Below are 25,915 nucleotides of genomic sequence, written 5' to 3' on the forward strand. Positions count from 1 at the left end.
CCCTGTGGGGAGGTGGAAACCCACAGGCACTGCACTCCATCCCCCAAGTACACCAGGAGCACATCATGTCCCCCATGTAGCCCGGAGACCCAGGGCCAGGGCAGGGGTGGGATCTTATTTTCAGTGTGACAGGAAGCGAGAGAAGGTTTCAGGGGTGTTACAAGGCTTAATTTGGATTTTGAGACTTCTCTGGTGCTGAGTGGCGGTGGACTAGAGGGAGATGGGGGGGTGTCCTTGGAGGTCCCCACATGGCCAGGAAGCAAATAGGCAGATCTGGTCCCTTGGTGGCAAGGCAACACCCATGGGTGCTTCCCCGCCCCCCAAACTAAGTTGTAGGGGCTTCCGCTGCAGACAAACAGGGCGGGTCCAGAGTAGGGACCTGGCCCCTCCCTCTGCTGGCTTAGACTCTAGCTGTAGCCATGTCCCTGGTAGGCAGAGGCCCCGAGGGGTCCACTGGGACAGCTGGGTCACTTGACCCAACAGGAGAGCCACAGGACAGGTGGGGCTTGAGGTCTGGCTCAGAGCCCAGCCCAGATAACGACCCTCTTGGTAACCTTGAGCCAGGTTCTAATGCCCCACCACCAATTGCCTCCAAAACGCAGTAACAGTATCTCCGGGACCCGCCCTGGCAGGATTAAGTCCAGGATCAACAGAAGTGCTTTTAGGATTCGGGGCTCGAGCCAGCAGGTGCTCAGTTAACCTCATCCCCTCACCCCCAACCGCAGCCCGGTTCTGCCTGTCGGAAAGCGGGGTGTGAGGTAGGTTCGTCTCACCTCTAGGGAGGCAGGGCAGCGAGGGGAGAGGGCTGGCTCCGGCCCCACACAGGGCTGGAATAGGCCTGGGCACTATCTTCCTGGCTGTGACCTTGAGCTGGCCCTACCCACTGTCACCAAATCTGTGAGCAATTGTTACAAATAGGCTTTTTTATTGATAGGGACATTGATGGGGCTAAGGGGAAAGGAATCATCTGGGTATCCCAGCAAGCCAGTGGCTTGGAATCTGACCCAGGGGTCCCCTGGAGTTTCAGCACAGTCAGGAGACAGGGGACAAGAGGCTGTGAGCTCAGATGGCACAAATTTAAACGATATGTGGTGTTAACAGGGGCCAGATTTTCATGCTCCTGGGGACCCGTGCCTAATGGTCAGTACTGTGGGAATATCTTTGGGATGAGAGGACAGAGCAAGGCCACCATGTTCTGACTCCGATCGGCTTAGATTGTGCAATTTGGGGGCCCAGAGGAGCTTCAGAGCCAAGGGAAGGGATCCCGCACCAGACCAAGCCACAAGCTCTAAGGTCTCATCGGAGGGAAGTTCCCCCTCCAAGAAGCCTCTATGACCAGTCCTGCCCCAGCCCCACAAAACCCCCACCCCGTGGACTCTAGAACGTGTCCTCATGACCTAGGAATGACCAGGGGCCTTTTATTGGGTCACCTGGGATCAATCTCTAAATCTTACAGAATGAGGATTCCCCGAGGTCCTTCACTGAGGCAGAGGAGTAGAGAACTGACAGGTGGAAATAGGTTGGATAAGGAAAGGATGCTCCCATAGAAGACGGAGATTCCAGAGTTCGAGCCCCTTGGCGCACAGGAGTCTGGTTTCCTGAAAATGTGCCATGCATGTCCCCTGCTGGCAACACTTGTCTGCAAGGGTCCGTCCTCCACCCCCAGCCCCACCCCCTTCTCTTTGCATCATCTGAGCAGGTGTACCATGGCACCCCCAGTCCCACTTCAGACCCCAAGACCCTCCTCTCCTTTCTTTCAGTGGGAACAGTGTTGCCCATATCAGGGGCAGCTGCCCCCTTCTCAGGGAGCCCTGGGGGGGTCTGCTGGGCACAGCACATCTCTGCAGAAGGAAGGAAGATGGGCAGGGAGAACGAGCAGCTGGCCAGGAGGTGTGATGTCCGTGGGAGACAGTTCAGGGAGGCCGCGTTCTGTCCCTTCACCCTAGTGCTGCTATGTCCCAAATCCAGCCCTGAAAATAGGCTCTGGGAGCCCCGTGGCCCCTCCTCAGGCATTGAGGAGGCAGCGAATGCCCGACACTCAGCGCAGCCAGGCAGGGGACAGTCAGACACACATCTCGACACAGTGGCACTCAAAGAGATCAAAATGCATTTAATGTGATCTAGTCTCGTTGCCTACATCTTTAGATACCGCTATGTATTGAAAATAACATGAAAATTCTCCGGTTTCACCATTTAAAATAGATTTGACATTCTATTGACCTCACGCAGGGCAGACACCCCATACAGGGGCCTCCTGACGGTGGCTCCTTCCCGCCGCCCCAGAACCCTTGGTTGGGCGGGGACCGGGCGGCACAGCACCAGCAGGGTTTGGGGGGGGTGGCTGCCTGTGTTCTGAGCAGCAATCACACAGGCTGCACAAGGATTCACCACCCCACTGACACAAACACACACCTCCAGGACCCGCACACACACACGCCTCCAGGACCCACACACTCACACACACACACACACACACACACACACACGCATGGACATGTGTTCGCATGGACACACACACCCACGGCCTCCAACACATAATCCAGACACAGATGCTCTCCTGCAATGCCCCACAGTGGCACACACGCCCGTCCATCCACAGACTGTATCAGAGAGTCGGGAACCATCAGGTTGGATTGTACCAACAATCTGAGGTCAGTGTCCAATCTGACCAGTGGGCACCCAGCCTCAGCATGATACCAGCCCCACACGGAAAGCATGCACACCAACCGGTGGGTAGACACACGCACACACTAACAGATCCATGTTGTCACTCCAAAGACACATGTGGAGACAGTCATGCACACACACACACACCTCCTTTCCCCACACACTCCCTGGGAGGCCAGTCTCCCGGACCCCACACGCGTACAAGGCTCCCCACATCCTGCCTCCTGCATCCAGTGCACTAAAGAGGGGACTATTTTGGTCTTTAGCACAAGCAATAAATAAATAAATAAATAAATACAGGGACGGGGAAGAGGGCAGAAGCATTTGAAAACACGGATCTGCCTTGCCTTTGGTGAGAGATGAAAGACAGCACTGGGCTGCTCTCCCGCCAGGGCTGGAGGCTGACCATTCAGGCCCAGTGTGGTGGACCTGGGAGGACGGGCCTAAGAGGCAGATGACCACGCCTCAGGGATGGCTGGAGAGCAGACCCTAGGGGGACGCAGAGACCTTGGGTTCCGGTCTGGAGGCAGGGAGTAGGAGGGCCCCCCGCCCCCATTCCTGGCCCGGAAGGACAAAGCAGGGCACAGACTCTAGGCAGGCACCCAGTGCCCAGGGGCCACCCTTGTCCCTCTCATCTCTCAGCCTGGCAATCTGAGTGGTGAGAACCAAGCACTCTCATGCCAACTCCACCCTCAAGACCCCCCCAAAGCCAAGGCTTAGAAAAGCCAGGCTTTGGAGACAGGGGCCAAGCCCAGGAGTCCAGAAGGAGCTGAGGTTGCTCCAGCAGATCCTGAGAGAGAGAAAAAAAAAAAAAAAAAAAAAACAGTCTGGGGCTGAAGCTTCCAGGCCAGAAGTCAGGGTAAGGTCAGAGGCTAGGGTGGAGTGCCTGGAGTCAGGCTTACCTCCAGGTGGTGGAGGGGGCGCTGGGTGTCTCTGCCTCCTGCCCCAGGCACCTTGCAGAGAAGTGGTAGCCAGTGTTCCAACCCTCGGTGGCCCGAAAGTGGAAAGAAGAGGCAGGAGCCCCTTACCCCAGGGCCTGGGCCTTCCCCCGGCCTCCTACACCCCACCCACTGCACGCCACCCTTGCCATTCTCTGCCTCAGTTTCCCCACTTGGGCCAGAGAGTTCCGGTGCTTTCCGGCTCCCAGCTGGTCTCGTGGGGCACAGGGGGTTGGAGCAATCTGGGCAGTCAGGGCAGGGGCGACACCCGCTTTCTAATGATGGCCTCCCTGAGGGGTGAGGCCCGGGGAGCACGGCCTTCCTCCGCCGTCCTGGGGAAGCTCAAGAAGGAGGGCGCTTCTTCCTGCAGCAGCAGGAACCAGACAGGGCTGGCAGCACCCATGCCAGTGACCACGGGCCTCCAGCCTCCTCCTGATGAAGGGTAAGGACGCATGGTGGCAGGCCTACGTCAGGGCACGGGAGCTGGGGCGTCCCTGAGCACCCCCGACCCCAGGCACCAAGCCAGTTAGACCCCCCTTCATGGCTCTGTCCTCGGGGAGGATGAAGAAGGTGGAGGCTCTGAAGCCAGAGAAGGATTTCTTTGTTTCACGGCCCATGTCTCAACTTGGCTTTCGCCATCTCGGCGGGTCAGAGGAGGATGACCATTCCTATCCTATCCGAAAGTCGCCTGAAGCAGCTTGCCGCAGCCTGGTGGGGTGGGGGACCTTCCTGGGTTCACCTGTCCAGCCCCAGGTCGGGGGGAGGAAGGGGCAGGCAGGATCGTAGCCAGGGGCCTGGTGGGCACAGCCTCTGCCACCACCTTCCCAGGGCAGACAAGAGGGGCTGGCAGGGGACTTCAGAAGGGGAGACGGGGACAGCAGAGGAGGACCGGCAAGTCCAATAAAAACAGAAACAACTCGAGTGGGACAACCCGAAGTCTCTAAGGCACGACTCACACTGTGGGCCCAGGGCACGGGGGATGGGGACAGATCTGCTTCCTTCTCAGGGTGGGGAATCTGGCTTCCCAACAAGAAGCCCGTCCACTGTGGCGTTTCCCAATTGCCCCTCCCCTGTGCCAGGGGTGGACACTCTCCACCCCCTCAGCAGAAATGAATAGGTGGGGGGCTGTGAACCCTCAAGGGCCCGTCCTGTCCCCAGCCCTGAAACGCACCTCTGAGGTACAAAGTCAAGCTCGGAAAGATCAGACCGGCTTCCTGCCAGCCTCCCCCCCACCCCACACCAGTGACATTTGAAAGCTTTTATTGTGATGATTAACATGGTTCTTCTATCACCAACATGACCTGAATTCACCCCTAAGCACTACAGACCAAGCCTGGAGTACTGTGCTTGCTTGGGCCTCCCCCACCACCACCACCAAACACAGGGAGAGGCCAGTCCGACCTTGGGGAACCTTCTAGAGCTTCCATCCAAACTGCCTGCATCCTGGCAGGCCAATGGGATTCCAATTGTCCTCTTTCCCTCCCCACAAATTTAAAAAAAAAAATTGTTTCAATTGCATGTTGATGGTTTTTGTTTTTGTTTTTGTTTTGTAAACAGTCTTACTCAAGCTAAGATCGAGAAAGCCAAAATCCAGTGTTTCTCCCCAAGTTAAAAACCAGCAAGGTGCACTGCAGCCTGCCGGCCTTTGACCACAGACTCGGGGCCCACTGCTGAGCCACTTCTAGGCAGACTACCCAGCTCCATCTTCAGGCAGAGGACCTGGCTCTTAAGGCCAGGCACCCCCTTACTCCTCGTAGGAGACCACCTCCCTGCCCTGTCTGTGCCTGGTCAGCCTCTGAGGCTGGGGGCTGCCCAATCTGGCCGCCCACTCTCCCGCCAACCTTCTAAGACTATGGCGAAGAAACATAAAACAACTAAAACACTACTGAGTCTGCAACCCGGGGCACCTGGCCCATTCCGCTCAAAACCCAGAGCCCTCCAAGGACGCCAGGCCTCTCCCTGGCAGGGTGGGTGCTGCACCTAGGCCCAAAGTGGCTCAGATCTCTGACTCCCTCCTGTAGGGCCGCTGTTCGAGGGCACCACCGCCGCCGGGCTGGAGCCTGTCAAAGTCATGCCGGGGCTGGGGGCTGAGGCCATCTCGACTGCGGCCATCCTGGTCTCCGTCAGCCTCGTCCTCCTCATCCCGGCTCAGGAAGGCCAGCTCATTCTCATAGCAGAAGGAGTTGGCGCTGGGCAAGAGGAACTTGTTCTCCACCAGTTCCTTGGCACTACAGCGGGGTGTGGAGGGCACCTCGTAGGTCTTATGGAAGTGGGAGTAGTCAATCTTATACTGATTCTTCTCCTCAAAGAGCACCGGCTCAAAGCGGTGGCCCCACAGGATCTCGTTGGCCAGGTAGGAGCTGCGGGCCTGCGTGGTCATGGCCGTGGCCTCCACCATGCCCTCCAGAATGACCACGATCTCAAAGTCGTCGGTCTCCAAGTCCTGCCGGCTGATGCCGAACAGCGGGCTGGCCTCGTCGATCTCGTGCAGGATGGTGATGGGCGACACCAGGAAGATGCGGTCCAGGCCCTTGTCAAAGCCCACATCGATGTCAATCTGATCCAGCGGGATGTACTCACCCTCCTCCGTGACCCTGGGCTTGATGAGCTGCGCCCGCACGTGGGCCTCCACGATGTGACTCTTGCGGAGGTTGCCCACCCGCCACATGAGGCAGAGCTTGCCGTCGCGCAGGGCCACCACGGCATTGTGGCTGAACAGCAGCGTCTGCGCCCGCTTCTTGGGACGCGCCATCTTGGCCATGATGGCACCGATCATGAAGGAGTCAATGATGCAGCCCACGATGGACTGGGCCACCACCATGAAGACGGCCACGGGGCACTCCTCGGTCACACAGCGCAGCCCGTAGCCGATGGTGGTCTGCGTCTCGATGGAGAAGAGGAAGGCCGCCATGAAGCCGTGCACCTGCAGCACGCACGGGGTGCGGCCACGGCCCTCGGCCGGCTCCAGGTCGCCGTGCGCCACGGCGATGACCCAGAAGATGACGCCAAAGAGCAGCCAGGAAGCCAGGAAGGCCAGCGAGAAGATGAGCAGCATGTAGCGCCAGCGGATGTCCACGCAGGTGGTGAACATGTCCGCCAGGTAGCGCTGCGACTTCTCGTCCATGTTGGCGAACTCGATGTTGCACTGGCCGTTCTTCTTGACGAAGCGGTTGCGGCACCGGCGCCGCGTGTGGACCTTGCCGTTGCCGAAGCCGTTGGCGCCCGACATGGTGACCAGGTGCAGACCGTCCTCCTCCGACGACACGATGCTGTAGGGGTTGGCCCGGCTGGCCGCGGTCATCCCGGGGTTGGGGGGGCCCTGACCCGCCCCCCGGCTGCCTCCAGGTGGGAGGGCTCCTGCAACGAAAAGGACAGTGGGTGTGTGGCTGTCCCTGTCCCCTCCACTGTCCCCACCAGGGCTTCCCCACTTCCCCTCCCACTGGGCCCCCTCTGCCCTCTGATCCTAAGCCCACTCCCTAACTCCACCTTCTCAGCTTGGAAAACGGCCTCCCTTGGCCTCCCCCCAAACTCTTGGACTCATCTTAACTCCTTACCCCGACACTGAGAGACCAGCTTTCAAAATATGTCTAGGATCCAACGCTTCCTCCCACCTTCGCAGCCTCAGTCCCCATCATCACCCTCCTGGGCCGTGCAGAGGCTGCCTCCTGGTCGCTGCCCAAATCCCTCAACCCGTGCGGTGTCCGCAGGGAGCCCGAGGATGCTGTTGAATCCTCTGCATCCCTTGACCCTGCCGACCTCACTCGGAACCCCCCCTTCACCCGCCTGGCTGGGTGCCCCCCCACCAGACGTCCCCCTGCGACACACCCCCCTCATCTCCAGGAGGACTGGATGCCCCATCCCAGCTGTCACTCCACAGAATAGACCCTCTGATGGGACCACAAAGGCAATAATAGCAAAATGTCACAGACGGGGTTGCGCTGACCAGTGTCCCCACCAAAGACCGCCTGCTCCCTAACAGCAGGGCCCCTTTCTACCTTGTTTACTGCTCTCTCACCCACCCCAGGGCCTAGCACAGCGCCTGCCAGTCCCACTCTCTGCACCCCTCACTTCAGACGCCTTAAGCACTCCTCTGACGCCTGTGTACCTTGCCTACGGCGCCCACTCAGGCCCCCACAAGCCACACCTGGGATCTCCTCATGGGCAGCACTGAGGGGTAGCCATCCAGACAGGGATGACTCACGGCTACCCCGGACCTCAGCCCAGGAGCCTCTCCATGCCCTGCTTTCCTAAAATGAGGACCACGGGGCCCTTACCCTGCCCTGTGGGAATGCTCACAAGTGTCACCTGCTCCTTTCACCACCCTGGGCCCACTCGGAAGGGGCCCCTAGCTCTGAGCCACCTGCCACACGCCATCATGCACACAATACAGGCCCTCCCAGAGCAGGCCCTGCGGCACCTCATGGTACCTGGACAGCAGAACAACCTGCTCTCAGGCCCGGGATGCACAGGCTGAGCCACCCTTGCCCCTCGCCCCACAGTGCCACACAGGCCAGTTGGTGTCATTCTAGGAGTCACAGCATTGCCTGGTCCTATGGCCGCGGATGCCATCTGGAGTCCAGTAGTCTGTCTTACTGGGCTGAACTGGAAGGAGGAGAGAGCTGGGACCTGCTGCTGTATGCAGGATGCTGAGGAGCTGGGCCGACCATGGAGGCCCCGTGGACCCCCCATCCCCACCTGGTCATGCCACAAGGTCAAAGCCAGGCAGAGCCTCTAATACCTGCCTCCACAGAACCAGAAAGGCAGGTGTCCAGAAGGTCCCAGATGTCTGAGCACCCACTTTGGACACCAGGCCCAATGTAGTAATGCCAGGATTCAGCCCATCTGTGACACGCAGCTCCTGACCAAGACCACAGGAGCCAGGCACAGCCTCCAACCTCAGGTAAGGAGGAAGGCCACACTGCTAGCTACATCAGCCCAGGGTCTGTGCCGGACCAGTGCTGCTGAGCCCTGTGGCCTGTTGAGTATAAGATGCTCAGAGCTACAGAGGCTTGAAAAACCTCAGCAAGAGCTGAACAGCTTGGTACCTTGAGACCAGACACAGCTAACGCCCTCAGATCATCTTCTGACAACCTACGAGGTAACTACCATTGTCACATCTACTCCCTGAATGGAGGTTCAGAGAGGTGAAGTGATTGCCCTCAAGCCATCAAGCAGCAGAGCTGAGATTCAGACCCCTCACGTCTAATGCAAAGTGTTCCACCGTGGAACAAGGCTCTGCAGGAGAACAGCTGCCCTCCTCTGTCCTTCCCCCACAGCTGCTCCAGCTGACCACCTCACCCTGGGTCTGAGGAGCTGAGGCCTGAGGCCATACTGGTAGCCGCTCCTTCTGCCTGGGCCAGGAGGAGGGGAGTCGGCAGGGGTGGGGAGCCCCAAGGCTGTTCTGGAGAGATGATTCAGCCCCAGATTCCTGGACCCTCCAGGGGGAGGTGGCCAGGGTCGGGGCACTCAGACGCCGGTGGGGGGCCGCCAGATCACAGGGGGGAGGTTTGTGTGGCCTGGAGGCCTGGAGGGAGGTCCATCGAGTCATGGCTGCTCCAGCTAGTGCTCTGAGCAGACGGAGGCCTGCAGGAAACAGAATCGCAGAGAATCAAAGGCCAGGCAGACCCAGCCTGGCCCCCGTTCCCAGTGGCCAGCGGCTTTGCCTCTGGCCAGCTACTGGGCAGGCAAGGGTGCTACAAATGGCTCCTGGCATTTCTGCCAGGGCTGGGCACCTGAGACCCACCTAGACAGTGTTATACAGGCCTGGGAACTCCCACTTCAGTTGATGTTCCTCCTAAAAAAACCACACAGAGAAAAATCCGCAAGGTCAAGTTCACAACGGCTTCCCCATTTCTCGGAGCCAGAAACTGACTTGGAACAAAGTCTCTTGTCCAGAACAAAAAAAACACCCCAAAACCAAGTAGAGAAAGAGTTGGAACCCCCCAGAGTGTCAGCCCTTAGCTTCTTGGGATCTTGTTTACTGTGTGTGTGTGTGCACTTGCACACGCCTGTGTATCAGAGACAGACTCCTAGAGATGTGGAGAGTCCCCTGGCTGAGTATTTAGTGAACACAGAACCACAAGAAAGACCCAGAAGAGGCTCAGGAGTAGGCACCCAGCACCACACTCTTGCCAAATGCCCAATGGAACGCTCCCCACACAAACACAGGCGTGGCGGCAAGGTTACAAAACTCTGCAGCCTTTAAGGACTCAATTTAAGAAATGTAGGACAGAACCCTCAGCCTGAGGTAGGCAGGCTGTCTGACTCCCGTTGAGTGGGGTGCATACGGTAAAAAATAAGCAAAGAAAGCCAGAGAACTTGTTTTTTTTTTCTGGAAGAGACCTCAGCAAGCAACGAGGCTCGCTCCGTATTTCATAGGTAGGAAAACAAAGGCCAAAGGAGAAAAAAGAGGTTACAGAGGGATGCATGAGCCAGGAGGAGATGCTCCAGACACAGCAGTTCCAGGCCTCTCTGACGGGGGCCACAGGGAGAGGCACTGGGGTCGCTACCTGAGCCAGACAAGGCGATCCCAACCAGACAGGCGGCGTTCGAAGCCAATTCAGCAGGCAGAGGACAGGGGGCACCGACCATGCGAGAGGTGGTGAAGCTGTCCCAGGACCGGCAGCCATGCAACCTGCTTCCTGAGAGCCAGGCTCCCGTAGATGCAGCCTCTCAGGACCCAGGCTGGAGCTTTTAGAGAGGACACCAGACAGCAGCTGCTACCCGACCCAAGGGTGGGGCCTCAGAGTCACCGGGAGGTGTCTCCGGATGGAGTAGGACACCCCATGCCCAGTCCCCGAGGCTCTGGGCACCTCAGGTTTCGGTAACATCCGGGAGGAGCCAGGACAAGGCCCGGGCCCACATTCCCAGGTGACAGAGAAGCACAGACTGGAGGGGGATGGTAGAAGGACCCACCTGGCCCACGCAAAGACATGGGGTCCCAGAAAGAGAACACCAGCAGAATTCCTCCTTCAGAGAACCCTAGTTGGGGAGGGACCCCTTCAGAGTTAGGAGTAAATGGTCAAAATCTATCAAATATTTACCATTCATCTGCTAGACAGTCTTCCAAAAGTTAAGATTGATTCAATTATGTCATGTGCGTGTATGACTACGTCACAATGACTCCCACTATTCTGTATAATTATAATGTACCAATAAAAAAACTTTAAAAAAACAAAAGTTCTGATAACCTCACTCATGTCATCCCTCTAATAACACTATGGCTTTTAGCCCCCAGTTTCCAGGGATGAAACTAAAGTTCCGAGAGATCAAGTCACTCACTGAGGGTCACACAGCCTTCAAGGAGGGGTACTTCCAATCTGGGGAGCAGAGGGGAGACCAACACCCAAGGTTGTAAGTCCTGATGGTGGCAATGCGGCAGTCCAGTCTCAAGCCACCCAGGCCCCTGCAAATCTGTTTGACAACTAAGACAGACAAACTGCCCGAATCTACACTGTAAAGTGGAGATTTTTACACATCCTCACCAGAACGGACCTGTGGCCATTTGCCCTCTCTTTGAAAGTCCAGGGACAAAGTACTCACTACCTCATGAGGAAGCCCCCATGTCAGAAGACCCTTCCATGCAGGGAAGGCCAGTGGTGGCTTGCGTACACCTCTCCCGATAGCTAGCACCCACGGTCATCACCAATCAATCACAGAACTTTGGTCCACCAAGTGCTGGGCTGCCGCAAAATCTTTCTAATCCAGTCACACTATCCATCAGGCTTAGCATGAGAGGCTCTGAGAGGACTTCCTTGGTCAGTTCCACAGGACCTGAGAGGCTGGGGGCTGCAGAGTTCTCTCTTGTGCCAGAGTCTTGCTCAAAGAATGGAACAGCAAGGGTCCCACTGAAATGCAGGGGCCGTAAAAAGGGTCATCCCTGTGGGGCGTGGCCAGAGCTAGGAGCCAGGGGCCAGGGAAGAGGCTGGGGGCTGGCTGGTAGGAGCAACGCATGGGTGTGGAGGGGGATGGAGAATTGGGAGGGCCCTACCATTTTTTTTTCCTCCCAGTCTAAAGGAAGGGATCTCTCTCGTGCCCAGTCGCCTTTCCAGACAGACTCCTCTGCAGGTACTCCAGCAGCCTCTGCCCTGGGTGCTGGCCCGTGGCCTGCAGACATCTGGGATCTATGCAGTGGAGGCCCTCTGCACCAAGCCCACGCAGGGCCTGAGGAGACAATCAGCCATGACAGCACAGTGTGTGCCAGGGCTGCGGACCGGGGGTCAGTACCCGAGTCACCACTTCACGGTCGACCTACCCATTCCAGCAGCCAACACCGGTGTCTTTTTGCCCAAAAGCTTTCTCCGGCCACCACTTTCTCCGGCCTGTCACAGCCAGTGGGGGTCAGGAGCAGATGGCGCAAGACCCCCTGCCCCCTGCCCCTTGGATGGATCACTCTGAGGGTGTGTTCCAGGGTGCCTCCCCTGGAGTCCCCAGCCGGACTGAATTCCAACTTCCCAAGCGGTAACCATGGCAACAACACACCCTTTAGTGGTCCCTCCTCTTCCTGAATTCACCCCCCCCCCACTTACACTGGGACTTCCCTCTCCTGGGCCCCTGCTCACGGGGCCTCAGGTGGCAAAGACTCTTCCCCTCTTGGCTGTCCACACCGGGGCCAGTCTGCTTCTCTAAGACTTGCTCTTGCCCTTCCTCTTCCTCTCCCCTCCTCTATTAAGTCTTTTTGGGGGGTTCTCTAGCCCTGGGCCCAAAGCTACTTCCTACTTTGTGTGAGGGTTCCTCTTGCCCAGACCCCATCTCTGACACCAGAGGCCCCGAGAGGCTGGCGCCAGGGCCTGCCCGGCACAGAGGAGGCACCCAGGAAGTGGTCCCTGCCCAGAGGAAAGACTGAAGGTAGAAAGCAAGGAATAGAGGGAGGGATGGGGAGGTGACAGAGCCATGAATGAGAGACAGACATATGCACAGGTGGGTGGTCCAGCAGATGGACAGATAAATCGGGCTGACAGATGGGTAGGTGGACGGATAAGGTGACCAGATACACGTATGGGTGAGGTGGGTGGAGAAGTGGGTGGACGGATCATCGAGCTGAGGAATGGGTGGGGGGAAATGAGTAAGAAAATGATAGGATGGGCGGGTGTATGGATGGATTAGTGAGTGGACGGATAAATGGGCAGGTCAGTGAATGGGTGAATAGATGATGGATGGATGTGCGGACGGACATCGAGGTGGGTGCCTCAGTCGAACTACTGGATGGATAAAGGGTGAATGAGAGGCCAGAGAGGTGGGTGGACGGGCAGAAGAAGAGACAGAGAAGTGGGTGAGGGGACCACCCACAGCCTTTGGTGGACAGATGATGAGCCGGACGGGTTTGCCTCAGTAACCCTCATCTTACCTCTCGAACTCTATCTTCTAAGTAATGGTGCTAAGCGGACAAGTGACACTCTTCAGGGCCGCATGAGCAGCAGCTGCCATTTCCCAGGCACCAGCTGGGGAGGATCCGGTCACTAGAAGACCCTAAAGTGGACGAGGAAAACCCAAGTTACTGCACAGGCTGATTCTCTCCCCAAAGGGGTTTGAAAGTCAGAACTTTCCACACAAACCCACATTTCTCTTCACTTCCCTCAAGACCCCCAGGAGAGGTGGAGGAGACCCCCACCCCAGCCTGGGCCTCTGATGCCCCCACACTTTCACAGCCTTCAGGCACTGTCCACAACCCCCCGCACCAAGAGCCAGACAAGGGCAGAAGGGCAGGAGGAGATGGGTCTTCAGAGAAAAGTCACAGCTGACAATATCAGCGCCCCCTGCAGGCGAGACATGAGCATAGATATTTTACACACGGAATCCTCACCACCCCACCAGGTTGGCACTATCTCTGTTCCCATTCTAGAGAGGCAGGAAATGGGGCAATTCCCCTCGTATTCCAAAGGTCCCCAGCCTGTGCTCCTGGCCATCACCTGCTGAGCCTTCCCCGTGCCACCCTGGGGCCAGCTGTGGACAGCTGGAAGGGTGGGCATGTGAATGGATGAATTAACGGGAGGCGGGGGTGGGGAGGGGGGCGGGATTGACAGAGGAATGGATGGATGAGGTGGTGCTCAGGTGAGTGGCCTCAGAGCGTGAACAGCTATACCAATGGACGGACACTTTCCAGGGTAGATGGTGGGAAGGGACCCTGTGACTTTGAAGAGGTCAGCTTTCTTGAGCTACTTCCAATCTTGCCCTCCTCCCAGGCACTGGGTCCATAGGCCCTGCCCTATCCAAGGGTACAGTCATGTCTTGTTTGTCACACTGTCCCACACTGGCTTTTCTGGCTAGGGATTAAGGGAACCGTGGGTGAGTCACCTCCACATCATATAAGCCTCTAGGCAGGTGTGACGGTGGCAGGTTTTAGAGGTGCACGGGCAGGCGTTCAAATCCCAGTTCTGCCCCAAGTGAGTCATTTCACCCCCCCCCCGAAGCCTCCCACAGCCCTCGGCTTCCTGATCCCCCACCCCCCACCCCCCATTACTCCCTTAGCAGCTGCAATGGACCAGGGTTGGCTGCTCGGCCCTTTCACCCTCAAAACTGATGAGGCTCATGGAGGCTGTATCACAGACCAACGTCACACGGCTGGGAAACCATGGTGGGGACTTGGGCCAGGGCTGAGATCTCACGCCCTTCCAGGGAGTAAGCCCACACTGTCCCCGGCCTGGGCCGTGTGCTCGGCCACTGACACGAGTTATTCAAACCCTCACGGGAGGATCATTCTGCCCACTGAATACATGAGGAAAAAAAGGCCCAGAGAGGCAAGTCACTTGCCCCTGGTCACTGAGAGCCTAGGACAGGCCAAATAACGAACAGGAAATGAAGAGGACCTACCTCTCACCCCTGCCCTTCCTCCTGAACCTTCTTTGGCTCCCTATTGCCCTGTGGCAACAGCCCACCTCCAGAGTTCCAGCTCTCAAGACCTCATTCCTGACTCCCTCTGTTTCCTGGAAGGGGCTTCCTCCAGAATTAAAACTCCAGCCCTAACCTCCTCATCTTGTGAGTTCCACAGAGGAGCCCTGAGGCTCAGAGCAGAGCCAGCAAAGTAGTGTCCTAAAAACCCCGGTCTCTAGACACCTGGTCCAGGATTTTCTTTGTCCACCCTGCAGTGGCCACACAACCCACCCAGTGAGCAAGCCCTCCCAAGTTCACCAGATTCTTTCCTGGGTCATGCTCACCACCCCGGATGAGGGAGGCTAGACCTGGGGGGGGGGGGGCAGTGCTTCTACTGGACAGAGGGCCAGACAGGCTGGCCTGGCCTGCGGTTTCCAGCAAGCGAGGAGGGCAGGGCAGGACTGATCCCGAACCTCCCTCTGTGCCAAACCTGGCAGCGGAGACCAAAGCTGAAACCACCCAGGGGACAGGGCAAGGCACTTCCCCTTCCTGAGGCTCAGCTTCCTCCTCCCAAAATGGGGATGAGGCCACCGCCTGCCTGGTTTCCCAGAGGATGTGCCCACGAAATTGAATGTGGTGTCGGGAGGCCCAAGGCCAGGGACAGGACCTGACATCAGCAGGGCTCAGGAGGCAGCCCCCATTATCATCAACAAGTCACCCCGGAGAGGCATGACACCCCCAGATTACCGGGGCACCTCCCTGAGCCTCTCTGGCTCACCAGCCAAAAAAAAAAAATGGGAAGACCCCATCACCTCAGGAGGCTCTCATCAGGGATCCACCAAGACATGTCCCTGGTGTCTGGCACACAGCAAACACACAATAAGTGCAGGTTCCTAAGAAGTAGGGATGCCAGGATGTGGCACTTAGCCCAACCTGACAGACAGCTGACATGTGCCTGACCCTCCCCCAGAGGACCCCGCCCCAGGTTTCAGGGGGGCAGGAACCAGGCTGCCAACCTCCTCAGTGCCCAGAACACACCCAGCTCACAGACGGGGCTCAGTAAGTACTGGCTGCAGAAAATGGAAGGGATCTTTGCCATCTATAGTCCAGAGACAGGGGCTGGACCTGCTGACCTCACGGACAGCCTTGCACCAAGGGGCCAGGAGAGATGGACACCCACCCCCATGAGCCCTGAGGTGAGGCCAGGGCAAGAGGTTCTGGCCCCACCAAAGTGGATGACAGTCACATCAGCAGACACCAGGGAATGTTTCTGCTTGTATTTTTATCTTGAGAACATCCTTTGCAGAGGGTGGGGGCAGGGGAGATAGGGTGTCCTTGGCCCCAGGCCCCTGGGAGCAACAGAGGACAGAGGTCCCTCTGTGCCCTCTCTGGGATGATTACTGCGGTCATCTTCCTTGGGCTTTTGTTGAATCCTAGGAGCGGGGGGCACCTAAAGGGTTTGGGGGGGCTTCGTGGGGCTCCATCTTGTCGGGTGATCTGGGACATGTCTCTGTCCCTCTCTGGCCTCTCTCTGACCGTCTAACCCTTCCCAAAGGCCTGCTCCATGCCAAGTTCAGCTCTGGGCACTGGGGACTTGAAGAGGAACCAGCAGGCACCCGCCTTCGCAGGACTCCCTGCCTAGCAGGGCAGACAGCAAGGAAATCAGCGGTCACGGCGCCGCCGGTCAGAGCCGCGTCAGAGCCCTCGGGAGCCCGGGGAGGTGTCTAGCCCAGTGGGGAGACACCAGGAAGGCTTCCTGGAGGGGGGTCAGTGACCCCCGGAGCAGTGAGCAGGAACAGAGAGAGCCCAGACTCAGCCCCACGCAGCCCAGGGGAGGAGCCAAGAGCCACTAGGGTCACCCTGGCTCTCGGAAGGGCCCCCAGAGTCCCTCCGATCTGGGAGCAGATCCTGGCTGAGCGCCTCACCTGCTGCGTCTGGGGAAGGCTCTCTCCACCTCTGAGCTTCCCTGCTCTTGTCTGCAAATCGGGGGGCCAACGCAACACCCCAGCACCCTCAGGGATTTGGGCCTGGAGTGAGGGTGCACAGAAACAGGCAGGGGTACATGACTGTCATCCTAACAGGGAAGGAGAACACTCCTGAATGCCTACTGTGTGCAGGCACGGGGGCCAGGGTGTCACACTGACAGCAGAAAGAAGCCAAGGCCCCCAAAAGCACTGGGTATCCTATTAGCAAGCTTGAACTTGATCCCAAGGGACTATGAGGATCTCGGGAGCCATAAGAGAGGTCTGCAGCAGTAGGTCCTGGATCCAAGTCCTGTCTCTGCTCCTTTCAGTGGGGCCTTGGGCAAATCCCATTACCTCTCTGGACCCCAATTTTCTCGCCCATTAAATCAGACTAAATCAAGTTAATACCATCTCACGAGGCTGCAATGAGTTAGTATATTGTGATTCCCCTGCGGAGACTTCCCGTCTCCCAGCCTATCCCTATTGTCATCTGAGACCCTGCCCCACTCCAGAGATGGGGGCTTCAGTTGGACCCCACTTCCGGCAGGAAGGAGTGAGCAGATAGTCATGATGGGAAGGAACCCCAAAGGGATCTGTGACCCAGGTGGGCAAAGATCTCAGAGCTTCTGTTTTTCACACAGTTGTCATCTTTCCAATGTCCACTTAATTCAAGTTCTCAGATGTTTTCTGCACGTGCACTGAAGAGCAGGGGACTCAAGATCAAAGAGACAAGCGGCAACCTGGATCCAGAAAGACTGCTGAAGAAAAGACTGGAAGTTTTGCCAAAATAAAAATGTTTAGGGTGTGGCTTACCAAAAACCCATCATAAATAAAATAAAAGGCAAATGATAAATCTTTTGTGATAAAAAAAAAAGGATTCATGTACCCATATGCAAAGAGATCTTATGAATCAACAAGAAAAGGACAGTGGGAATGAGCAGAGAGCTAGAGAAGGACTCTTCCTTGATGTGACACTCAACATCTCAGGAACATCCACACCTCAGGGCCTCAGGACAAGCCAGCCCCCTCGCCCTGAAGTGCGTTTCTCTGCCTTTCAGAACTCAAGGTATGCTTTAGAAACCTCAAAGGATGCTCCTCCCATCAAGGTTTCTCTGTTGTTCCTCCTTTAGTACCTTCCTAGGCCCCTGGAACTGAACCCCTGGCTTCAGCTCATTTTCTCAGAGAGAGTTCAAGAGGGATGGCACCAGCATGTTTGACGGCAGGAAATTAGCTGCCTAGAGGAGCCATGTCCCAGGTCACCAATCTATGAGCCATCGAGCAAGGCCTACCATCTGTCCCCGGCTCTCTGTGCTCCAGCCCCCCACTCACCAAGATCCCCTGGGGTCCACCTTGCTCTCAGCAGGGTAGGCCCCAGTTCGGGGGCTGAGTTTATTCCCCAAGGAGCTGTACCAACCTAAAACCTGCAGGATCAGGGCTACAGCCTCCAAAATCCCACCCACTCTGCTGACAGAACACACAGATGCTCGCTTTCTTCGCTTCTCTTTTTCCCCCCCTCCCTTCCTCCTCATTTTAAAATCTGGCCTTATTTCCGGAGTAGAATATCCCCTGGGAAGGCCTGACAGACGACCAGGAGCCCTGGGGTCCATCTGGCATGGACAGGAGGCTGAGTTTTGAGATGAGGTGGCCAGGAAGAAAAGGTGACTTCCAGAGGGCCCATCCCCACGCCCCCTTTTACTGCAGGGAACTGAGAGTACAGCCCAGGCCTGGGCCCAGGCATGCCCCACCTCTCCACTTGCTGCAGCGGGTCCCACTCGGCCTTCACATGGGGGAGTCCCTGCTCTGTGCAGATTCTAATGCTGGGGCCAACACCTGCCGTGGAGCAAGACAGGCAAAATGTACTGAGAAGACAGAACCAGGGTGACTTCAGGGACAGGTGGGACCACTCCAGAGGCTTCTGAGGAGGAAGTGTTGGACTGGACACCTTAATGAGGAAAAAAAAATGTGGGAACCGAGTATGAGTGGAAATGGGAACAGCAGATAAAGGCCGGGCTGGGACTCCAGGTGCCAGATGGGGGTGACCGGGGACTGGAGCTGAGCATACCAGGGAGAGGGGAGGGCGGGCAGAGAAGGCTCCCCAGAGGACACACAGAGGAGTTGGGCAGATCTGGCCAGTGCACCCTTCCCTTGCACAGGACAGATCCCCTACGGGAAGATCTTTCTTCTCCGTTTGCCCTCAAACTCCTACACATCCTTCAACGCCCACTTTCAATTCCCCATTACCTATCCCTCTGAGTCTCCCCCCACACCTGGGTCTGGAGTTCCCAGAGGGACCCCCCAGCACAGGGTCAAGGTCCTGGAAGAGGCAGAGAAGGGAATTAGGACCAAGGAGTCTGCTTCTGAGCCCCTCAAAATGCCCTGAGGCCTACATGGAAAGACAGCAGGTAGAGCTGCAGCCAGTCCCAAGACACCTCCCCCTCCTGGGACCCTCTCTGTCACTGCCACCCTCTGGTCTCAGTTTTCCCATTGGCCAAATGAGATACCCCTCACAATGCTGTTGACCTTGTCACAGGGAGAAGCCTGAGACCTGGAGGCGGGTGGCCACACACACACACACACCTTATTAATGGCTCCCAGCAGGGCCACCCCAGCAGGAGGACACAGAGCTGTCATCCTCAGGGCACCAGCTGAGCTTGTCCCTCAGGACAGGAAATGTCAGCTTTCTGCCAGGCCAGCCAAGGGGGGCTCGGAGCCAAGCCCAGAAGTGAGGTGAAGGGGGGTTCCTCCTGTCCCTGTGACCCTGCCGGGACTCTCCCGAGGCCTAGCTTGGGCATGTCTCATGGCCACATGAGGAGGTCTGGCCCCTGTTCTCCCACCATGTCCAGGAAACTAAAGCCCAGGTCACAGGATACTCTCTTGCTCCCCAGACCCACAGGAGGACTGCCCAAGGAGACAGGACCCAGTGAAGGGCAAGGGCAGGCTCTGCCGTCCTTGCAACAACCCAGCATGGCCCAGAAGGGCTCTGGATGGAACCCAGGTGTTGGGTAAACATCACAGGAGGCCATCGTTTTGAGACTCAGCTCCTGCACTGACCCTCCGGGACCAGGCTAAAAATCAAAATGGAGTCACTCCTGCCAAAGCTCAATGTCCGCCATCTGAAACCAAACTTTTTAATCTGACCTCCCAAGAAACCAGGAATATGAGAGATTCTTCCCACTTTTTTTTCCCCAGACAGCCCAGTTTTAATCTGCATGACGATGAAGTTCTCTCGACCTTAATCCTTTCACCCAAAAAAATTATATATATATATATATATGATGTTAACTAATCAGTTATTTTTTCATTGTTCTGTCTCCTCTGCCCACCCGGCCTTCCCTCTACAAGGCAAGTCGCTTCCCAATCTGTTTTTGTTTGGGCTCTGCTTGTTGCAGCCTTTCTCTGCCTGTAAAATCAACCTCCTCTGCTGGGTTTAATTGGAACACTTTTATTCTATTTTACGGAATAAAGTGTTGCCCGGTTCTAGAATCGAAAAATAAAGCCATCAAAGATATTTAAACTAAATTTTGTCATTTTGACCCTTTGACGGGATCTGGCGTCTAACAATGGGACTCCAATGGCATTGACCCCCCTTGAGGAGCACAGAAAAGGTGCTACTGGCCCCTTACAAGGTCCCCTGTCTTCCTCATGGAGCTCCAAAGGTTCCAAGTCGGGTCTGGGAACTCGATGAGGAACCAACGGCCATTTTGGCAATTTCGTCTCCCCCAGCCTCTCTGCAAACTGCAGGCTGTACGGTTCCCTGCGGCGCCTGGCCTCCGCCTAGGCACGGCCATGACACAGACCGCGCTGCAGACGCTGTGGCTGCACCTGCTCCCCCCCTCCCTGCCTCCAGTGCAGCTGCTCCTAGAGCCTCAGCCAGGTCTGGATGGTTGTAGGCGCTCATCAGGCGGCTGCATGCTAATTACTACATCGCACATTTAGAGATACTGTCTTGATAAGCAGCACAAACATTTCTGGTTTCCTTTGTAGTCTTAGGTGGGTTCTCTCATGCGTGCAGAAAATGTCATCCGGAAGCCAGGCATGGTGGTACACGCCTGTTAATCCCCGCAACTCCGAAAGCTGAGACAGGAGGATCCCAAGTCCGATCTAGGTAATTTAGTGAGACCCTGTCTCAAAATAAAATGAGAGGGCCAGGTATCGTTGCGTACGCCCTGCCCCTCAGTGCTCCTAACAGAGAGACAGACAGACATGCCAGAAGAAAATAAATGATAATGTAGAAGGTTGCAGGAAGTGCAGTTTGGCCACCCAGGAAGGTGAGATTCCAGGCTGACTGCGAGACAGTCAGGTCTTAAAACAGAAAGCAGGGCTTCAAGGAGAGGTACAGCAAGTGCAAAGGCCCTGAGGCCAGAATAAGGAGCCAAGTCAGGGAAGGGAAGTGAGATAGGAGAGGGTTTGGGGGTGAGAAGGGCAGCTCAGAGGTTTGGGCAGGGTCAACCCAGAACTTGACCCTCCCACCCTCAAGTTTCCTCTTGTTGTCCCACCTCCCATCTCCCAGGTCAAACCCACAGTCACAGGGGCTGGAGGCCCAAGCCAGGAGCATGAAACTGAGGAAGTTTCCAGAAGGCAGGATGGGGGTGTCCAGAGCATTGGCCTCCCAGGTATCACCTCATCTTGGTCCTGGGTAAGGTACAGCTCTCAATAGCTGCACCTCACAATGAGGAGACTGAGGCACCCCAGAGCCAGAGTGCAGCAAGCAGGTTCCTTGAGGCCATTCTGACCCCAGTGCCGCCTGGCACCAACCTCTTAATGCCACTCATGCTTTTCCAACCCCAACAAACTGGTTCTGCATGCCTTCTGTGTGTGAGGAACGCCCCACTCCATGACACACACCATTTCCTTCACGCTACTGTTTCTCTTACAGTGGAATAAAACTGGGGCTCAGAGAGGTCAGGTTTCCAGCCTAAAGCCACAAAGCCCCAGCACAAAGTTCATGGCAGGTAGAAGTGAGAATTCAGGACTTGGCAGAGAGCCACGATGTTGGCTCTAGTGTCTCCAATAGAACTCACAGCCACACACCTGGGTTAGAACCACCTTCCTGCCAGGAAGCTTTCTCGGATTATGTGGCCCCCAGTTCTTGGGTGGCAGCAAACTGGTGCCTGAGAAGGCCCGTGATGGCAGAGCCTAGAGCTGGCGGGGCAGGGACCTAACATCTACCTCCTGTTGGGCCCTGCTGCTCTGTGACCTTGAGCTGGTGCCTCTCACCAAAGCTGGCCCTAGGACGAGGTCAGTTTGGGGGAGCAAGGGCACAACCAGCAGGTCTCCACTCCAAGAGCAGCAGGGCAGACATGGAGGGTCCCAGGGAAAGCTTTCCCTGCCCCACTCAGGAAGAAAGGAGTTTTTATTTTGTACCTGCTGTATGCACCTCTCAACGACTCGGGGACCACCCTACTCCTTCAAAAGAAAGAGATTCAGAGAGAGACCCCAACAACCCAGGACAGAATGACCAGCCTAGTGCCTGGGAGCTGGGTATACTGGGGAGGTCACTGAGATGTGTGACCGGGACGCTGCCAGCTGGGCTCTTCAGCGCGTAAAGGCGAATATGGAGGCCCCCAGACCCCCATGCTGGCTCCACCCCCTCTGGCTCCACCCCTCTGGCTCCACCCCCTCTGGCTCCACCCCTCTGGCTCCACCCCTCTGGTTCCACCCCTCTGGCTCCATCCCCTCTGGCTCCACCCCACGCGGCTCCACCCCCCACGCGGCTCCACCCCACGCGCTGGCTCCACCCACCGCGGCAGGGCAGGTGCGGAGCTGGGGGCGAGTTCTGTCTACAGCTGGTCGCAGCCTTGGCCAGCTCTATCTTGTCCCCCTCCTATTCTGTCTTCCCCCTATGGTGGGACTGGGAGCTGAGCCCAGGGGTGCTGTACCACAGAGCTCCATCTCCAGCCCTTTTTACTTTTTGAGACAGTCTCGCGAAGCTGCCCAGGCTGGTCTCCCATGGACCAACCTCTTGCCTAGCCTCCCAGGTCTCTGCAGGCTCCCACCACCACACCCAGCCTCCGCCTCCGCCCTCCAGGCCCGAGCTGCCATCGTTGATCCTTGCCTCAGTTTCCACATCTATAAAGTGGCCCTCACCTGTGCCCCTCCCTGGGGCAGCTGTGAAGCTGCATGGCATCAGTCTCTGCTCAGCGCCCAGAACAGGGCCCAGCACACGGCAGGAGGCCTGCAGGTGATGAGAGCGCTGCACGGTACCCTTGCTGGTGGCATGTCCCTGAGTGTGCCCGGCACGCAGCCTGGGGAGGGAGGGGCCCAAGCTTTCCTAGGCCTTTCCCCAGAGACAGACTTTGAGTCAAGGATTTGGGAACAAGATGTCTATTTTGGGAGGTGACCCCAGAAAGCACCCTAAGGGAATATGAGACAGGAAAGAAGGGCAGCCAGCACTGGCGAGTGATGACCACTTGGACAGCCAGACATCAGTGCCCTGGGCACTCCTAGGTTATCCCCCTGGTGGGAAAGGAAGCCCCCTGGAGGTCACCCCAGGTGCTGTGAGTGGCAGGGCTGTGAGGTGGCCTGGTGTCAGGCACCATAGCTGCCAAGGGCTGAGAGCAGCACATTCACTCCTATGGCCACTCGTGCAGGCTACTGGATCGGCCAGAGAAGGCGCTGGGCAGAGCCCGGTGCTGAAGGAAGCCCCTGGTCTGAGAAGGGAGCAGTCAGCCAGCAGCTCCCGCCTCACACACAGGTACAGTGTAGAGTGTGCAGCCCACCTACGTGTGCACTCCTGTGCATGCACAGGGGCCTGCCTCCTTCCCCAGACCCTGGATCTGTGCGTGTCCACATGCAGCTGCCCACCTGGAGGCGTCCCCCTGAATCTCCTCTCACACACGTGTACACACAGGCAAGCGCGCACACGCATCCATGTCCATGGCTACGCACATGTGCACACCCCATGGTCCCTCACCCAACCCTGGCAATGGCCACAGGGCGGCAGAGCCACTTTGGTCACCTTGGCAACAGGGCAGGAAGAGGCTAGTCTGGGACAGCCTTGGTTCAAAAGCAGGGAAGAAAAAAAACCCAAACACTGAACACAAAGAGACTAGGTGACATAAAGGAGCTGGGAGTGGGCATGGCTAAGCCCCCTGCTTTGCCCGCAGCTCCTGATCCCCCCCACCCCGGCCTGTTTGTCCTTGCCCCAGCCGAGGGCTGCCAGAGCAGGGGTGCTGGTCCAAGGATCCACATCAAGCTGGCTTGGCTGAACTCTAGGAATGGGTCCCTTCAGAGTCCTGGGGAGCCCACTCAAGGCACAGTCAGCAGGAGAGAGATACCCTGGAGGTGCCCACTCCCAAAAACACAGAGCCCCAGAAACAGGCACCCCAGACACTCTGCAAACCTGGGGATGCTGGGCCGCACCCATACAAAGGTTGCCCTCTCTGGACAATTAATGCTCTGATTGCACACCCTGCCCGTGGCCAGTGCATTAGCCCAGATCATGTGATGATTAATTCACGAGCTCCCTTCTCTTGCTCATCGCCACGGCCAGCTCATCGGCCTCAGGTACCTTTGCTGGGCAGGGAGGGGAGGGAGGGCAGGGAGGAAGGGCCCGACCCACAGACGTTTTCGTATCCATGCTCGAAAACATTGCATGCTATTTATATTTCATCAGACAAGAGTGCTCGGGGATGAAACTGCCGGTGATCCGCTCCCTGCAGGCAGCGGGAGCCGCAACCCCCACTCGGGCGGTGGCGAGGATGTGGACTCTTGCTCTCCAGCCTGAAGAGCTAAGGTTTCCTGTATTCTCTGAGATGGCCCTTACTCCAGAGCCCATGGCAGGAACTTTGGTCCCAGCTACCTGGACTGCCCTGCAGTGCCCCGAGAAAGCCCTACAGGGCAGATGCAGCTGTTATCCTATCTGACACACGAGGGAACTGACATTCAGAGAGGTCAAGTGATTCACCCAAGGCCACACAGCCTGGGAGAGGCAGAGCTGGGCAGGCAAACGCTGTCGGGTATATCCAGAGCCTATGCCTTTAATGCCACAGCATTGGGCGTCCCCGATTGAGTCTCAAGAGTAGCCTCACGGGTTAGGCACATTATGATGCCTGTTTCACGCAGATGAGGAAACTGAGGCCCAGAGAGCTGGAGACTTGCCTGGGGTCACACAGCCAAGAATGGAAATCAGACATGGCCTTGACGGACCATGTGCTCCTGTCCAGGTTCTGGGTGAGACCCCTGGACGGAACACCTGGCCAGAGCCTCCCAAACAATTGGGTCCAGGGAGCAGCTCCGGAGGAAGTGAGAATGGTCCGAGGCAGAAGATGCAGCCAAACAGGGTCCCCTCACCTGCTGGGGACACCTGCCTCAATGCCCATCCCACCTCCAGACACCACCCCATGGAGGCCCAGCCTGGCCAGCTCTGTGACTGCAGGGCATGACACGTGGAATGGGCCCTTGAATCGGCTCTTGAGTCCCAGCACAACCTCTCCCTGTCACCCTCAGAGAAGGAGCCCCGCACCCCGGCCAGGACAGGCCTGCCCTGTCAACACTGGCCGGGGACCCCTGTCTACCCCCCAGGGTACCCCACAACCACTGGCTTCCTCTGAGCTATAAGAAGGCCAGCCCCTACCCAGCAAGGCTCTGCCTGGACCTCAGTGTCCCCTTCAGTGGGCACCAATAGCCCCTCCAAGGACTGAGGTGGGCATTGGGGACCAGGCCCCAGCACCAGGCCATCACCAAGTCACACCCAGCAGATGTAGCTGTGGCCATCGCACATGCTGTCTGCAGACTGGGCACCTGGCAGGGCACATGGCAGGCTCAGCAACACGATGGCCCCCTGACTCCCTTGTCTATGGACCAGCAGGTACCCTGCCACCCCCTCCGGGCCTCAGTTTTCCTGCCTGTCACCTGGGGACTTCTCACAGGACTCCAGGACAACAAGAGTCCAGATTTGTACAGCCCTCAGCTCCAGCCTCATCGAGGCCTTCACCCCCACATTCTGACTCCAAGCCAGGACAGCTGGCACTTCTGAGTGTCCCCTGGCCCCTGCCCACGCTCTGAGGGCAGAGTGTGGCCACGGTGCCAGACCTCACGGGGACCCAGGTACAGCAGGACTGTGGCCCCGCTGAGAAATCAGGGGACAGCCCAGGCTGGCTACAGAGGCCCCAGGGCCCAGAGACGACCTGGATCACACAGCAAGCCAGGCCCCACCACACTCTGGAAATGGCCCTGCCCACCAAGCACAGAGGCTCCTCCCTGGTCTCACCTAAACCCCAAACACACACCCTCCCCCTCGCCCCAGGCCAGTGCACAACCTTCCCCGGAGATCAGCAGCAGCTCGGTCACTGAAAGCCCTTGGGCAGGCAGCTTCACCTCTCCGACCTCCGTCTTCCCATCTGTAACATGGGTCGACACAACGTGATTCTCATGTGGATCATGGAGCTCACGAAGAGCGTAGGGTCAGGACCAGCATCAAGAAGTATTCCTATCATTAACTCTGCGGTCATCATTTCTGTGCCAGAAACCAGGGGTGGACAGGAAGTAGCCCATCCACCCCGTATGGACCACACCAGGTAGTTACGGTTGTGTCCA

General features: G+C 57.4%; 1 protein-coding gene across 8 annotated transcripts in view; it reads right to left on the reverse strand.

The window, feature by feature from the left end:
* Positions 1–2,090: 2,090 nt before the first annotated feature.
* Positions 2,091–25,915, reverse strand: part of KCNJ12 (potassium inwardly rectifying channel subfamily J member 12) — a 41,769-nt gene continuing 17,944 nt past the window's right edge. Inside the window, exons 2-5 of one of the 8 annotated variants that reach the window (XM_081270084.1) lie at positions 12,952–13,073; positions 9,349–9,399; positions 8,904–9,188; positions 2,091–6,962 (exon numbers count right to left, since the gene is read on the reverse strand). In XM_081270084.1, the coding sequence (XP_081126210.1) occupies positions 5,602–6,962; positions 8,904–9,153 (1,611 nt within the window). In that variant the 5' untranslated portion in view covers positions 9,154–9,188; positions 9,349–9,399; positions 12,952–13,073 and the 3' untranslated portion in view covers positions 2,091–5,601. Of the gene's footprint in view, positions 6,963–8,032; positions 8,869–8,903; positions 9,189–9,348; positions 9,400–10,114; positions 10,491–12,951; positions 13,074–18,955; positions 19,127–25,915 lie in introns of those variants that run through there. The other 7 variants (XM_081270086.1, XM_081270085.1, XM_081270089.1 and 4 more) reach the window with 7 other exon arrangements.

The sequence above is a fragment of the Spermophilus citellus genome, assembly GCF_964194105.1.
Source record: "Spermophilus citellus genome assembly, chromosome: 17".
In the NCBI taxonomy this organism is placed as follows: Eukaryota; Metazoa; Chordata; class Mammalia; order Rodentia; family Sciuridae; genus Spermophilus; species Spermophilus citellus.